The sequence below is a fragment of the Homarus americanus genome, unplaced genomic scaffold (assembly GCF_018991925.1).
Source record: "Homarus americanus isolate GMGI-L3 unplaced genomic scaffold, GMGI_Hamer_2.0 scaffold31998, whole genome shotgun sequence".
Classification (NCBI taxonomy): Eukaryota; Metazoa; Arthropoda; class Malacostraca; order Decapoda; family Nephropidae; genus Homarus; species Homarus americanus.
Window position 1 is genome coordinate 43,350 of NW_024713461.1, and position 17,896 is coordinate 61,245.

A 17,896-nucleotide genomic window follows, 5' to 3' on the forward strand; every position below is an offset into this window, starting at 1 on the left:
GTGAGGGCAAACTTTTTCGGAGTGAGAATTGTGAACTGTTGGAACAACCTGCCAGAGAGTGTTGTGACGGCACCGAGTGTGAGCTGTTTCAAGACCAGACTTACCAACACTGGAGCAGGTTCAGGTACATTCAGGAGCCGGTACATGCCCAGTACTTACCAACAGTGTGTAACAGAGAGCCAGTACATGCCCAGTACTTACCAACAGTGTGTAACAGAGAGCCAGTACATGCCCAGTACTTACCAACAGTGTGTAACAGAGAGCCAGAACATGCCCAGTACTTGCCAACAGTGTGTAACAGAGAGCCAGTACACACCCAGTACTTACCAACAGTGTGTAACAGAGAGCCAGTACATGCCCAGTACTTGCCAACAGTGTGTAACAGAGAGCCGGTGCATGCCCAGTACTTGCCAACAGTGTGTAACAGAGAGCCAGTACGTGTCCAGTACGTACCAACAGTGTGTAACAGAGAGCCAGTACATGCCCAGTACTTGCCAACAGTGTGTAACAGAGAGCCAGTACATGTCCAGTACTTACCAACAGTGTGTAACAGAGAGCCAATACCTGCCCAGTACTCGCCAACAGTGTGCAACAGAGAGCCAGTACATGCCCAGTACTTGCCAACAGTGTGTAACAGAGAGCCAGTACGTATCCAGTACTTACCAACAGTGTGTAACAGAGAGCCAGTACATGCCAGTACTTACCAGCAGTGTGTAACAGAGGCCAGTACACACCCAGTACTTACCAACAGTGTGTAACAGAGGAAACCAGTACATGCTGCAGTACTTGTCAGCAGTGTGTGGCAGAGGCCCAGTGCACGCAGTACTTCCGCAACCAGTGTGTGACAGGCCGTTACACATGCCCAGTACTTGCCAGCAGTGTGTAACAAGAGCCAGTACATGCCCAGTGCTTGCCAGCAATTGTAACAGAGAGCCATGCTGATGCTTGTCAGCAGTGTGTAACAGAGGCAGTACACACCCGGTACTTCACCAACAGTGTGTGAAACAGAGAGAGCCAGTACATGCCCGAGTACTTGCCAGCAGTGTGTAACAGAGAGCCAGTACATGCCCAGTACTTACCAACAGTGTGTAACAGAGAGCCAGTACATGCCCAGTACTTACCAACAGTGTGTAACAGAGAGCCAGTACATGCCCAGTACTTACCAACAGTGTGTAACAGAGAGCCAGTACATACCCAGTACTGTAACACTGAACTGATTCCTCATAACCCCACAGCATGCAACCATAACCTAATCCCCGTTCTTCTTAACACTTAATGCTTTGTTTGAAAGAAGGATACTACATTACTTTTTATTTCTGCCACTATAGGCCGTCACTTAAGCATGCTACTGTACAACTTATTACATTTGGTAGTTTGAGTTTTATGTCTTCTAACGATTAATTTATTATACTTTTACATCTTTTGATAATAAATTTGGCGTAACTTAATTTCGGTTCGCTCAGGTGTGGTAAATGACTCACTGGTCAGACTCAGTGTACTTCAAGCAGTGGCCGAGGGAGGGTATTGGTGATAAGCTTCTCCTATAAATTGGTAAGCCTATATTAAAACTAAACCATAACATGACTGGTATTTGGTGATATTTATGTACTCTATATAATTACTAAATCAAGTCTTCTAGATATACAATGATGAGAAACAATATGTTTTAGGATTTTTTCAAGACATTTTTTTTAGATTATTGTATCTGAGAAATATTTAAATCTTTTATTTTAATTAATTTACTGGGTTCTTTCTTTAACCTGCAATGAATTATGTGAGATTAAGGTTAATTTAAGTTCTATAATATTCATAATTAATATACGTTAATTCTGGTGATAATTTTTGGACTTGAAAATATTGAAAATAAATAATACTGGGTGTTTTATGACTACTCAGGAGCAGATGGTGGTAGTTGTGGTAGTTGTGGTTATGGCGGCAAGTTTGACCCAAGCCTTGAGACACCCACAGGACCCAAGGCACTTAAGGTATGTCTACTACTACTATTATTACTACTACTATTTTTTTTTTTTTTTTTTTTTTTTTTAAACGTGGCCTCCAGCCTCCCCCAATAGCCACACCTTCGCCACCATTTATTTACCTTAATATTAAATATCCTAATACATAAGAAACTATCCTATCTGTGTTAAATTAGTTGAGCCGCAGATCTATGCGGCATTCAGTGACTGTAGCCTCATAGTCGATATCTGCAGCAGTTGTCGGAGTAGGGGCAGAAGCTCTCGTTCCCCTGAGGCAGAGCAAAGCCGACCGAAGGAGAGAGAAGGACAGTCGACATCTCATCCAGGCTGTGACATAACTTCTGGGCTGCTGCTTCTGTTCGGAGATCAGCTCCGCGAGTCTGGCGTAGAAACATCTTGCACTTGGGCCCATCCCACCAGAGGTTGTGAACACTAGAGGAGTGAAGCTGCCTTGATCAACATTTTGAATTCTCTCCCCATATGCCCTTCTCTTGTCGTTCTCGTTCCTCCTATGCGCAGCATCGAGAGCTAGGTTACGGTGACAAACGGCCATGGGATCAAAAATCCTGATGTCGAAGAAAGCTCGCTGTCCCAGCGTCCAGAATCCTCGAGCACTGACGTCCACACGGGCTTCGTTAGATGTGTTTGAAGTCCTGTGTTGGAAGATCTCGCCATCCAGTGGAAGGAGGGTCGGTTCTACCATGACGTCCCGACAGATTTCCTTCAACATATTTGCTGTGAGATCCCTTACCTCGTCATGCCTCATGCATATGAAGCCCCCCTTCTTGCAAACCATGGCGTGATCGCCATCATAGGAATAGCCACACACGCATTGGGAGGGCAAACCATCTACTGGCCAACCGTACCTTAGAGCAATGGCATCTGTAAATTCTTGTTTGTTAAGGCTGAAACCATTTGCCCTTATCGGTAACGTAGTTAGCCAGTTCGAGGCGCCCACCTCCTGCGCTATAGCTACTTTTTTTGTCAAATTTTCTGGAACCAGCAGCAATAGTTGCTGCAACATGTCATTTTGGCAGTTCTGCCGATCTGTTGTAATGGACCTACGGATCTTATTAACTTCGCTGGTGTCCACTTCCCCTGTTGCATTCTGGGCGATTATGTGGTCAGTGAGGGCTGCCGTGAGCTTAAGTGAATTTTGATGTTCAGAGTCAGCAATCTCCTCTGGATTAGTTAGTCCCATCCCTCCCAGTCTTGGTGGAAGTGCAAGAAGTGTTCTTTCTGCTAGGGTTAAGTCGTGGTGTTTCACTAGTTTGGGAATGAACTTGACACTGATTGCTTCTTCCAAAGGGTGGAGGAGGGGTCGGATCTCAGGGATGGTACGCATCAGGTAGTTCCAACGATGCTTGACTCCATGTGTGAATGCTGCAAAGGCCGCATGTGGCTCTGTGTTAGCAATCTCCGATAGAGCATGGATTTCGCTAACCCACTCATTCACCTTTCCCCCTACGTACTGGGTCTTGAAGTCCGTAGTGCCAATTACTGCGCCTAGATGTCTTTGGCCGTCCTTAGTTATTTTGACCTCACTTTCGCCGAAAACCTCCACAGCCCGATCATAATGATCTGGCTTCACGATGAGGAAGGATTTGCTGGCGTTAGGGTGGTACCCTATATGTGGACCTCGCGATGTTACCAGGTCCCACCACTTTTTGATGTCCTCCACTTTTCCTGCTCCTGTGAGGTCATCAGCATATGCCACTTGTTTGACCCCAGTTGTTTCATACTTTATTTCTTGTTGGAGCACTGATAGGCCTATTGCATACATTGCCATTGCAACGGGGTCCCCCTGTGTTGTTCCCTCGGTCGACTGTAGGATGGTATCACCTCGGAGAGCCTTGTTGTTTACTATGTAGAGGTCTGAAGGATTCCTATACGAATTTTCAACATACATCGCAAAGCTAGGACACTTGATCTTGATGTTGTGCAGTGCAGCCTTGCGGTTAAGTATGTTGAATGCGTTTGAGGCATCCACCAGAAGAACGGCCTCACAATCACGCTGCTCAAATATCAATCTCATGGCGTGAATGGCCGCCTCCCCACCAGCCTGGTGGCCAGCACACACTTGTAGGTTCCCTGCTGCTGCCCTGACATCATCCTTTACCACCTCCATTATACACTTTCCGATGATCCGCCTCAGCACTTCCCCCACCCCTATAGGTCTACATCCTGGATTCTTTTCCAGAGGAATAAGGCGGCAGGCCGTCAGAGCCTGGAGGTGATGGCAGCAAGAGGATGCAAGCTTTCTTGCAAGGGTGGCAATGGCAATGCAGAGTTCGCTTGCTACAGGGCCAAACTTGTTAGTGCTGAGGATGACTCTCCAACCGTTTGCATCCAGACCTGAAGGGCCGGCTCCTCCTCGAGTCTTCAGTGCCTTTTTCCACACCATCTCTCCTGTTATTTTCTCGAACAGGACAATATTTGGTGGGATATAGTCACCCTGTAACCTGATGCCTTCATCTTCACTTGCAGGGGGATGTTTCTCTTTCAATAGTTTTAATGTCGCCCTGTTTATTGGCATCACTCCACCGGAGGATTCATGTGTTAGAGATCTTACCGCGAGAGACACTTTTCCCACACGCATTTTGTTTCCAAATTTTCTTGCCACGTCATCGGTGTTTTGCTTTCCGTCACCCGTAGATTTTAGTCTCTCCTGCAGTGTTCTTGCTTCACATAGGAGATCATCTAGGGTCCCAGTCCGCCACATTGTCGACCTTCTCTTCATTGCTGCCACATTTTTTTTATAATGGCCTCCAGCCTCCACCAATAGCCATACCTTCGCCGCCATTTTATTACCTTAATATTAAATATCCTAATACATAAGTAGCTATCCTATCTGTGTTGAGTTAGTTGAGCCGCAGATCTATGCGGCATTCAGTGACTGTTGCCTCATAGTCAATATCTGCAGCTGTTGTCGACTTTAGGGCCGATCCTCTCGTTCCCCTGAGGCAGAGCAAAGCCGACCTGAGGAGAGAGAAGGACAGTCGACATCTCATCCAGGCTGTAACATAACTTCTGGGCTGCTGCGTCTGTTCGGAGATCAACTCCGCGAGTCTGGCGTAGAAACATCTTGCACTTGGTCCCATCCCACCAGAGGTTGTGAACACTAGAGGAGTGAAGCTGCCTTGATCAACGTTCTCAATTCTCTCCCCATATGCCCTTATCTTGTCGTTCTCGTTCCTCCTGTGTGCAGCATCGAGAGCTAAGTTACGGTGACATGCGGCCATGGGATCAAAAATCCTGATGTCGAAGAAGGCTCGCTGTCCCCACGTCCAGAATCCTCGAGCACTGACGTCCACACGGGCTTCGTTGGATGTGTTTGAAGTCCTGTGTTGGAAATTCTTACCGTCCAATGGAAGGAGGGTCGGTTCTACCATGACGTCCCGGCAGATTTCCTTCAACATATTTGCTGTGAGGTCCCTTACCTCGTCATGCCTCATGCATATGAAGCCCCCTTTCTTGCACACCATGGCGTTATCGACGTCATAGGAAGAGCCACACACGCATTGGGAGGGCAAACATTCTACTGGCCTGCCGTACCTTAGAGCAATGGCATCTGTAAATTCTTGTTTATTGAGACTGAAACCATTTGCCCTTATCAGTAACGTAGTTAACCAGTTCGAGGCGCCCACCTCCTGCTCTATAGCTACTGTTTTTTTTTTTTTTTATTCTCTGGTACCTGCAGCAACAGTTGCTGCAACTTTAATCACTTTGGCTGTGCTGTCGTTCTGTCGTAATGGACATTCGAATCTCGTTTACTTCACTGGTCTCGACCTCCCCTGTTGCGTTCTGGGCTATTATGTGGTCCGTGAGGGCTGCCGTGAGCTCAACTGAGTTTTGATGTTCGGTGGCATCAATCTCCTCTGGATTGGTCACTCCCATTCCTCCAAGTCTCGGTGGTAGTGCAACGAATGATCTTTCTGCTGGGGTTAAGTCGTGGTGTTGCACTAATTTGGGAATGAACTTGACACTGATAGCTTCTTCCAGAGGGTGGAGGAGGGGTCCGATCTCAGGGATGGTACGCATCAGGTAGTTCCAGCGATGTTTGACTCCATGGGTGAATGCAGCAAAAGCCGCATGTGGCTCTGTGTTAGCAATCTCAGACAGAGCTTGGATTTCCCTAACCCACTGAATCACCTTTCCCGTTACGTACTCGGTCTTGAAGTCCGTCGTGCCGATTACCGCGCCTAGGTGTCTTTGGCCATCCTTTGTTATTTTGACCTCACTTCCACTGAACACCTCCATTGCCCGTTCATAATGTTCTGGCTTCACGATGAGGAAGGACTTGCTGGCGTTTGGGTGGTACCCTATTTGTGGACCTCGCGATGTTACCAGGTCCCACCACTGTTTGATGTCCTCCACTTTTCCTGCTCCTGTAAGGTCGTCGGCATACGCCACTTGTTTGACATCAGTTGTTTCAAATGTTATTGTGTGTTGGAGCACTGATAGGCCTATTGCATACATTGCCATTGCAACAGGGTCCCCTTGCGTTGTTCCCTCGGTTGACTGTATGATGGTATCACCTCTTAGAGCCTTGTCATTTACTATATAAAATTCTGATGGATTGCTATAGGCTACTACTACTACAATAATAATAATGTTTCAAGGCAAAGCTATTTTTTTATTAATATAAATCATAATTAAATTCTTTTGACGATAACTATTGTAAACTATGTTCCAATTACTTCGTTGGAACTAAAATTCGGCACTATGTATTGTACAGTATATTGTTTGTATATCTGCACTGTATGTATATTTTGCATCTTACATTGTGTATATACATTATTTATGCACCATACACTGTGTATATACATTGTTTACACACCTTACACCATCTATATACGCTATTCATATACATTTTCAGTTTAATTATGTAGTTTTTATCTATCTCTCACTATCAGGTTCAAGGGTGGAAGAGAGCTAGTGGTGGCGGTGGAAGAATGGAAACCACACGTCACCATCACGCAGGACGCTAACCACACCACCATTTCAGGACCTATGGCTAATTTATTGGATATTTTAGCCCTTTCTCTCAATTTTACGTAAGTGTAGAGTTCTTTCTCACTTTCTTTACTTTCTCTCGGTTTTATTGAGGTGGGTGTGTGTGTATCAAGGGTATCATGTTTAGTGTTGTAACCGAACATCAACACATAAAGCTGTTTCATCAAGCTAAATTAGTATAATAACATGAATACATAAGCAATATATCTTTTATAGACTAATATTGACCCAAACTTAACCTAACCAAGAATAATTTGTCTATGTCAGTTATTCGTTATGGCGGAAAATGAAATTGACGTTTTTGAAATATTTACAGTAATATTCTGTAATTTAGTCTAATATTACAGTAATATTGGTAATATATCTTTTGTATGAGTGTATGTCTTGTGTATGACGATAATATTTCACCTTGGTTATGTATTAAAAGAAATAGATTGGGTTGGGTTAGGTTAGTATTTAAGGAAGTGAGAAAGGGAGAAAGTGAGAGGGAAAGAGAGTGTGTGTGAGGAGAGAGAAAATGTATGAGAAAAAGAGAAAATATATGCTAGTGTGTGTGTATAAGAACTAAAACACCTGTTCCTCTCTTACAGGTACACTTTAGTTAGGCCCCCAGACGGTACGTGGGGTTTCAGGTACCACGATGGTACCTGGTCGGGCATGGTCGGTATGGTAGCGAGGAAGGTAAGACTCACATATAATTTAACTATAATTTAAATCACAGAGGTAATTATAGGTATGAATGAGTCAGTAAATTCCAAAATGATCCTTACATCATTGTGGCAATAATTGAATTTCTATTGTTAATGCTAGTAATAACACTATTGAAAAGGGAAAAATGCTTATAATGCAAAAATATGCCTTTTGCTATCCTATTATTAACGTTAATCATGTTTAATAAGTAAAGTGAATTTTACATAAGATCAGACAAACCCAAATGACTATTCCTGGTAAGCCAAGTAATAATGTGTCTGAAGGAAGAATGTATATACCTCAGGAAGCAGATATGGGACTAGGACCATTTGCCATGACAGAACCACGAGCATCTGTTATCGTCTTCACAACACCCATCCTCAGCGACTACTCTAGGATGATAGGAGGTCGTGGTGTACCGGAGATCGATCCTTGGGGTTTCCTGTTGCCCTTAGCTCCTCAGGTCCTAGCAGCGACTTTGGCAGCCTTAGTGACAGCTGTTTTTGTGGTGGTAATCCTCTCTTACTTCGCCGCGACGCGTGATAGCAGTTATGAATCGCTGTCATCTGTCTTTTTCATCTATTATCGTGTGCTCTTACAACAAGGTAATTCTGATTAAATAAACTGCTTTACGTGTTTTTCACTTTATGCATTCAGGTACCTAAATAAACTGTTCATGATGTTATTCACTCAGTATATATTAAAATATCAACATAAACTCATATGCTATTCACTTTATCAAAACATATTAAGTCAAATGTTATTCACTATCAAAATATCTAAACTGTGTAAAAAATTTCTCACCCAGATCGAGTTACAAGAGAGAACAAAACATGGCAGAGGATACTAACAGCAGCTTGGATCCTGACTACAGTAATACTAACGTGGAGTTACTGTAGCAATCTTACCTCTCAAATGACGGTCCTCTACACCTCACACCCTTACCAGACAGCTGAGGATTTTATACAAGACACAGAGGCTGTGCTTTACGTAGAAACAGACACAGCTGATGCACAGATTTTAAAGGTAGGTTGGTTTTGGTGTGGTGGTCAGGGTGAATGTCTGTCTGTCTGTCATGTTACTTGAGGAATATTTTATTTTGGATTCTTGCTTGCGTCTTTCTCTCGATTTGACGAATGGTAGTTTAGGTATCATAAAGTAGGTTAGGTCATGTTAAGTTAGTTTTACGTTAGGTTAGGTCATGTTAAGTTAGTTTTACGTTAGGTTAGGTCATGTTAAGTTAGTTTTACGTTAGGTTAGGTCATGTTAAGTTAGTTTTACGTTAGGTTAGGTTAAGTTAGTTTTACGTTAGGTTAAGTTAGTTTTACGTTAGGTTAGGTTAAGTTAGTTTTACGTTAGGTTAGGTTAAGTTAGTTTTACGTTAGGTTAGGTTAAGTTAGTTTTACGTTAGGTTAGTATTATGTTATCTATCCATATACAATCAATTATAATATGTGTATGTTAGGTCAGTATATATCTGTCTGTCTGTCTCCCTCTGTCTATCACCATCACTCTCTCTCTCTCTCCCTCACTATCACTCTCTATCTCTCTCTCTCACTCTCCCTGGACAGAACGCCAACTCAGGTATTCTACACAAGTTAGGAAGGCTGGAGGATAAAGGTCGTCTGAAATACAAGAGACAGGATGAAAACAACTTCATCCTAACAGCCATGATTACAGGTCAACCTCTCGTCCTGTTGTTGGATGACCTCACCTCTCAGGTCATCATGGGTCAACATTTTTCCCAAACAGGTTATTAACGTGTTTGTTTTTGGTGTGTATTTGTTGATTAATATTAAGTTAATTTGTTTAATCTGTTATGAGGTGTGATGTGATGCCCTCGTGTCAACCTAACCTAACCACACGTAACAAGGCAATTTGATCATCAGGGAGTTGGGTGACTAATCCCCATGTAATTTGAGGTCATTTCCCTTCTTACAGGTCGGTGTGATTATTATGCATCCAGAGAAACCATTCTACACTTCACATATTGCATGATCGTGCAGAAAGACAGTCCATTGCTACCAGCTATCAACACCAAGTGAGTATTTATTGTTTTTTTGGCACGAATCCTTAACCTGTTCTCTTTATTGTTTGTGTACCTGTAGTTTATATATAATGTTTTTATACCTGTACTGTCTATATACATTACATGCTGTTTCAATATAAACTTGTATTATATTGATTTTACTGTCTCACCCCCCTCCCCATCTTTGTGCTGTTTCAATATAAACTTGTATAATATTGATTTTATTGTCTCACCCCCCTCCCCATCTTTACACACAGGTTAAGTCTGGCAATAGAAGCTGGTCTCTATCAGCACTGGCTAGACATTGCCGTACCTAACTCAACATACTGTCAGCACACTCCGTCTAAATTTACTGTCAAGACTTCACTGTCGTGGCATAATATATGGGTAATGTCTTTTTTTTAAGGTAATTTTGTATTTTTAAGGTAATTTTGTATTTAAGGTTATTTGTATTTTAAGGTAATTTTGTATTTTTAGGTAATGTATTTAAGGTAATTTTGTATTTAAGAATTTTTGTATTTTTAATGTAATTTTGTATTAAGGTAATTTGTATTTAAGTAATTTGTATTTTTAGGGTAATTTGTATTTTAGTATTTTGTATTTTAAGGTAATTTTGTATTTAGGTAATTTTGTATTTTAGGTAATTTGTATTTTAGGTAATTTTTGTATTTTAGCTAATTTGTATTTGGTTATAATTTTATTTTTGGTAATTTGTATTTAAGAATTTTGTATTTAAGAATTTTGTATTTTTAAGTAATTTGTATTTTAGGTAATGTACTTAGGTAATGTATTTAAGGTAATTTTGTATTTTTTAGGTAATGTACTTAAGGTAATGTATTTAAGGTAATTTTGTATTTTTTAGGTAATGTATTTAAGATAATTTTGTATTTTTAAGGTAATTTTGTATTTGTTTTTATATGTAGGTATTTGTAAGGGATCTTGATTTGATTCTTGTTGTAGAGGGTCAATATCTGATCTTGATTTGACTATTGATAATTTAGGTATCTTAAATTAAGGTAGGTTAGGTTATGTTAGGTTCAGGTTAGGTTATGTTAGTATTATGTTATGTTAGCATTAGGTTAGGTTAGGTTAGGTTAGGTTAGGTTAAGTTAGTATTATGTTATGTTAGCATTAGGTTACGTTAGGTTTAGTATTAAGTTAGGTTGTTAGGTCAGCATTAGGTTGATAGGTTGATAAATCTTCAGGTGAAATAAACTAGGGTGTCTAATCATCAGGTAAATAAACTAGGGTGTCTAAACCTCAGGTAAAATAAACTAGGGTGTCTAAACTTCAGGCGATCCATAGTCAAGTCACCAAGTGGAGTAAATAATGGTGAAATAATCCATCTTTCAGGGCATCTTCACCATTCTGGCTTTTGGGTTGACCTGTTCACTGGTTCTGCTTGGTGCTGAGGTCATCTGGGTAATGAATTTGAACTATTGGGTATTGACCTGGGTATGAATTTGACCTAGTGAGTATTGACCTGGGTATGAATTTGACCTAGTGAGTTTTGACCTGGGTATGAATTTGACCTAGTGAGTATTGACCTGGGTATGAATTTGACCTAGTGAGTATTGACCTGGGTAATGAATTTGACCTAGTGAGTATTGACCTGGGTATGAATTTGACCTATTGGGTATTGACCTGGGTATGAATTTGACCTAGTGAGTATTGACCTGGGTATGAATTTGACCTAGTGAGTATTGACCTGGGTACGAATTTGACCTAGTATGGGTATTGACCTGGGTATGAATTTGACCTAGTGAGATTGACCTGGGTATGAATTTGACCTATTGGTATTGACCTGGGTATGAATTTGACCTAGTGAGTATTGACCTGGGTATGAATTTGACCTAACCTAATGTATTGGTGATCACAAGTGTAGAGTTACTATTACATTTATACATCTGTCAAGTCAGATGTCTGTATAATCAATGTGTGTCTGTATAATTATAATCTGTCTATAATTGTAAATCTGTCTGAATAATGGTAATCTGTCCATATTATTGAGGGTAGGAGAGCCAGGGGATAATGGTAGAGATATTAATGGGTGAAGGTGATGGTAGGAGAGCCAGGGGATAATGGTAGAGACATTAATGGGTGAAGGTGATGGTAGGAGAGCCAGATAATGGTAGAGACATTAATAGGTAAAGGTGATGGTAGGAGCCAGGATAATGGTAGAGATATTAATGGTATAGGTGATGGTAGGAGAGCCAGATAATGGTAGGGATATTAATGGGTAAAGGTGATGGTAGGAGAGCCAGGGATAATGGTAGAGATATTAATGGGTAAAGGTGATGGTAGGAGAGCCAGGGATAATGGTAGAGATAATAATGGGTAAAGGTGATGGTAGAGAGCCAGATAATGGTAGAGATATTAATGGGAAAGGTGATGGTAGGAGAGCAAGGATAATGGTAGAGATAATAATGGGTAAAGGTGATGGTAGGAGAGCCAAGGATAATGGTAGAGATATTAATGGGTAAAGGTGATGGTGAGAGCCAGATAATGGTAGAGATATTAATGGGTAATGGGTAGGAGAGCCAGGGATAATGGTAGAGATATTAATGGGTAAAGGTGATGGTAGGAGAGCCAGATAATGGTAGAGATATTAATGGGTAAAGGTGATAGGAGAGCCAGGGGATAATGGTAGAGATAATAAGGGTAAAGGTGATGGTAGGAGAGCCAAGGGATAATGGTAGAGATATTAATGGGAAGGTGATGGTAGGAGAGCCAGGGGATAATGGTAGAGATATTAATGGGTAAAGGTGATGGTAGGAGAGCCAGGGGATAATGGTAGAGATATTAATGGGTAAAGGTGATGGTAGGAGAGCCAGGGGATAATGGTAGAGATATTAATGGATAATGGTGAGGGTATATTTAACGTAAGAAATAGAGTTTGAGATATAATTATATACAGCAGATGGGAAAAAATAAACTATCTTTTATATTGAAAATACATGAATTTTGTACCAATATAATTTTTATTTGTCAAAACCCGGACATAAAAAAATATCTAAAATAAAATTACGATTATTAAGTGAAAACAAAAATTAAATTACTGTATAAGAGAAATAATGACATTTTTAAATAAATGATAATTACCTGAAGATTAAACCAACAGATTATTTTACTTGATTATTAAACCTCCTAATGCTTCCTGGTGGGTTAGGTTAGCCAAAGTTATGTCAGAGTAGGTTAAATTCAGGGCCAGATTCAGGAGTGGGCAAAGGTGAGAGCAGCTGCCCAGGGGCCTCCACAATCTGGGGCCTCCACATATTACAATATTTTATTTATTTGTTTATTCATTTGGATTATTTTTATTTTCATTCTTTAAAATTCATGTTTATCTATTCCATCACGTAAACTATGTTCAGCAAGAAGCGTGATAGAAATTAGACTAGTTACTCCTTGAAATTCATGAATACCTGGTTTTCCTATGAACCGTATATTTTTAATAGAACAGCATATGGCTTCAAAATTCTCCAAAGAAGTGTTCAAATTTCAGAATTTTCCCGGGGACTTACAGGGCCCCGGGACTCCCAGGTGTTTAGGATCACTTCACTCGCCACCCCACCCTCTTGACTTCCCACGGGCCTCCACAGGTCTAAATCCGGCACTGGTTAAATTTGCGTTAAATTATGTTACGTTACTTTTGTTGTGGGGTTGTTAGGTCTTGTGGTTTGGTTAGGTTAGATTAATGTTAAGGTGTTTAATCATATGAAACTATTCTGGGGTGTCTAATCTTCAGGTGATCCCAATACTATATTTTTAATACAATATATTTATCACAATGAATCAAGATACAACTAATTACAACAAAAAAATCTTTATATATGAGGTAGAATTTTTTTTATCTTTTATACAGAAAAAAAATGAAATTAATATAAAAAACATTAATATTTTTATATATCGAAAACCCGCAAGTGAATACCTGTACCGTGATTTTTTTTATTACAAATACAATATATTGACAACATATAAACTCGATATTGGGATAAAATTGGACAAGAATTTTTGACAAGACACAAAATATAAATTTACAATATTTTAACATAAGAAAATATGATAACAATGGAACTGTATTTTAAAATAACCAAAATATCACTTTACAATAGGTGATTTTTGTAAGGCGTTTTAAAATGCCCGGAATAGTTAACTCATTAGCTTTCCCGAACTGTCAATAATAGTCTTAAGAAAACGATAAAATTAAGAGAACTGTACATAAAGGATACCATGAGAGCTTTATACTTCATTACCAGATTATACTGTAAGAATCAGAGGAGCTATTGTGTAATATCTTTCCTCCATTACTTACAAGGCTTGATACATTTGTTGTACAGGACAGGTGCTCCACAGGTGTTCGCATATACCTGTATAAACATGCAATAAGATGAATTTCAGGTTCGTTTAAGTTTTAATTTTTGCCTCACAGAACTGTAATAAACTTGTTCACTCTTATTTAAAGTATCCTATGAGTAATTTACTTTGACTTTTATCCTCTTTGCCGCTGATCGGTTCGTTATCTACTTGGGCGTCGGTCACGTCTCTGTTACACACTGTTGACAAGTACTGGGCATGTACTGGCTCTGTTACACACTGTTGACAAGTACTGGGCATGTACTGGCTCTGTTACACACTGTTGGCAAGAGCTGGCTCTCTGTTACACACTGTTGACAAGTACTGGGCATGTACTGGCCTGTTACACACTGTTGGCATCGGCCTCTGTTACACTGTTGACAAGTACTGGGCGTACGGCCTCTGTTACACACTGTTGACAAGTATCATGTACTGGCTCTGTTACACTACAGGCAAGCTCCTTGTTACACTGTTGACAAGTACTGGGCATGTACTGGCCTCTGTTACACACTGTTGGCAAGTACTGGGCATGTACTGGCCTCTGTTACACACTGTTGACAAGTACTGGGCTCTGTTACACACTGTGACAAGTACTGGGCATGTACTGGCTCTGTTACACACTGTTGGCATGGCTTGTTCACTGTTGACAAGTATCGTGTACCGGCTCTCTGTTACACACTGTTGACAAGTACTGGGCATGTCTTGTTACACTGTTTGAAGTACTGGCTCTGTTACATAGTTGACAAGTACTGGGCATGTACTGGCTCTGTTACACACTGTTGACAAGTACTGGGCATTGCCTGTTACACACTGTTGACAAGTACGGGCATTACTGGCTCTGTTACGCACGTTGATACTGGCGCTCTGTACACTGTTGACGTACTGGGGTGTACTGGCTCTGTTAACACTGTTGGTGTACTGGCCTTGTTACACCTGTTGACAATGGGTGTACCGGCTTCTGTTACACACTGTTGACAAGTACTGGGCATGACTGGCTTGTTACACACTGTTGGAAGTACTGGCTCTGTTACACACTGTTGACAAGTACGGGCATGTACTGGCTCTGTTACACATTGTTGGCACTGGCATACTGGCTCTTGTTACACCTGTTGACAAGATTACATGTACTGGCCTCTGTTACACACTGTTGGCAAGTACTGGGCATGTACTGGCTCTCTGTTACACACTGTTGACAAGTACTGGGCATGTACTGGCCTTCTGTTACACACTGTTAGGTATTGGGCATACTGGCCTCTGTTACACACTGTTGACAAGAATGTGGGCATGTACTGGCTCTCTGTTACACACTGTTGACAAGTACTGGGCATGTGCTGGCTCTGTTACACACTGTTGGCAAGTACTGGGCATGTACTGGCTCTCTGTTACACACTGTTGACAAGTACTGGGCATGTACTGGCTCTCTGTTACGCACTGTTGACAAGTACTGGGCATGTACTGGCTCTCTGTTACACACTGTTGGCAAGTACTGGGCATGTACTGGCTCTCTGTTACACACTGTTGGCAAGTACTGGGCATGTACTGGCTCTCTGTTACACACTGTTGGCAAGTACTGGGCATGTACTGGCTCTCTGTTACACACTGTTGGCATGTACTGGCTCTGTTACACACTGTTGGCAAGTACTGGGCATGTACTGGCTCTCTGTTACACACTGTTGTCAAGTACTGGGCATGTACTGGCTCTCTGTTACACACTGTTGGCAAGTACTGGGCATGTACTGGCTCTCCTGTTACACACTGTTGGCAGAAGTGCTGGGCATGTACTGTCTCTGTTACACACTGTTGGCAAGAATTACTGGGCATGTACTGGCTCTCTGTTACACACTGTTGGCAAGTACTGGACATGTACTGGCTCTCTGTTACACACTGTTGGCAGATACTGGACATGTACTGGCTCTCTGTTACACACTGTTGGCAAGTACTGGACATGTACTGGCTCTCTGTTACACACTGTTGGCAAGTACTGGGCATGTACCGGCTCCTGAATGTACCTGAACCTGCTCCAGTGTTGGTCAAGTCTGGTCTTGAAACAGCTCACACTCGGTGCCGTCACAACACTCTCTGGCAGGTTGTTCCAACAGTTCACAATTCTCACTCCGAAAAAGTTTGCCCTCACAGTTTTCTGGACTTGCGGCTTCTTCAATCTTGAGCTGTGACCCCTTGTGGGGCGAGCGTCCGCCAGCTCCAGGTAAGGACACTCAACTGAGTAGTGCCCCCTGAGATGCTTATAAACCTCAACTAGGTCACCCCTTGCCCGTCTGTAGTATAAGCTAGGCAAGTTCAGGCGCTCCAATCTCTCAGGGTAGCTGAGGTGCCGAAGTGCAGGCACCAGTTTGGTGGCCCTCCTTTGAACATTTTCAACCAACTGACAGTCCCTAGCATATCTCGGGGACCAGATGGGGTGACAGTACTCCAGATGGGGAAGCACTTCACTCCTGAAGATCGTCACGAGGGACGGACCGTCTAGATATCTGAACGATCTTCTCATAAGACCTACTAGTTTAGTAGCCTGATTCACCTTCTTCTCACAATGGCCCGAGAACTTCAGCTCATTGTCAACATACACACCTTGGTCCTTCTCACATTCAGTCTCGACTAGTGCAGTTTCATCATCCCGTTGGTACGCCCCAGGTGCATCCTCTTACACTTCGTGACATTGAATCTCAGCAGCCATTTCTTCGACCATTCCTGGAGCCCACAGAGGTCCTTCTGCAGCTCTTCACAGTCCGCTTGGTTCTTGATTTCCCGAAATAACTTGGCGTCATCGGCAAACATTTGTATGGAGGAGTGTACAGCGTCAGGCATGTCATTTATGAAACAAACAAACAACAGCGGGCCCAATACACTGCCCTGTGGTACCCCACTTGTGACAGGTTTAGATTAGCTATTCCGTGCATCTGAAATGCCTTACAATAAACGCCTAATATTTTAACATAGCAAAATATAAACTTACAATATCTTAACAGAACAAAATATACATTTACAATATTTTAACAAAATATAAATTTACAACATTTTAACATAACAAAAACAAAGGAAGTTGTACAATTATAATTCATCAAATATCAGTTTAACAATTTCTTCATCACAGTAATTAAGAACATGACTGATGTGAGAGTCATGTCCCAGTTTACCACACCCTAGCCTCCAGTACCCGTTTACCACACCCTAGCCTCCAGTACCCGTTTACCACACCCTAGCCTCCAGTACCACACCTAGCCTCAGTACCCGTTACCACACCTAGCCTCCAGTACCCGTTTACCACACCTAGCCTCCAGTACCCCAGTTTACCACCCCTAGCCTCCAGCCCGTTTACCACACCCCTAGCCTCCAGTACCCGTTTACCACCTAGCCTCCAGTGCCGTTTACCACACCTAGCCTCCAGTACCCCAGTTTACCATACCCTAGCCTCCAGTACCCATTTACCACACCCTAGCCTCCAGTACCCGTTTATCACACCCTAGCCTCCAGTACCCGTTTACCACACCCTAGCCTCCAGTACCGTTTACCACACCTAGCCTCCAGTACCCCAGTTTACCACACCTAGCCTCCAGTACCCGATTTACCACACCCTAGCCTCCAGTACCAGTTACCACACAACCTCCAGTACCCGTTACCACACCCCTAGCCTCAGTACCGTTACCACCTGTATCCAGTACCGTTTACCACCTAGCCTCCAGTACCCGTTTTACCACACCCTAGCCTCCAGTGCCCGTTTACCACCTAGCCTCCAGTACCCCAGTTTACCACCCTAGCCCCCAGTTTACTACACCCCTAGCCCCCTCTGTACCACACCTTAGCCCCCCTCTGT

The 17,896-nt window shown here is 42.1% G+C and overlaps 1 protein-coding gene across 1 annotated transcript; it reads left to right on the forward strand.

The window, feature by feature from the left end:
• Positions 1–7,926: 7,926 nt before the first annotated feature.
• LOC121872066 lies at positions 7,927–9,727 on the forward strand. The gene is made up of 4 exons (XM_042374752.1): positions 7,927–8,287; positions 8,491–8,708; positions 9,254–9,434; positions 9,624–9,727. Exons 1-4 carry the CDS (start codon positions 7,927–7,929, stop codon positions 9,725–9,727), a joined length of 864 nt encoding a protein of 287 aa, XP_042230686.1.
• The last annotated feature ends 8,169 nt before the right edge of the window (positions 9,728–17,896 follow it).

Bases quoted from the DNA above. Each gene is read 5' to 3' on its own strand.
- LOC121872066 (XM_042374752.1), top strand. From the start codon at position 7,927: ATGACTATTCCTGGTAAGCCAAGTAATAATGTGTCTGAAGGAAGAATG. The intron at 8,288-8,490 runs GTAATTCTGATT...TTTCTCACCCAG, and splicing joins TCGTGTGCTCTTACAACAAG to ATCGAGTTACAAGAGAGAAC. The intron at 9,435-9,623 runs GTTATTAACGTG...CCCTTCTTACAG, and splicing joins TCAACATTTTTCCCAAACAG to GTCGGTGTGATTATTATGCA.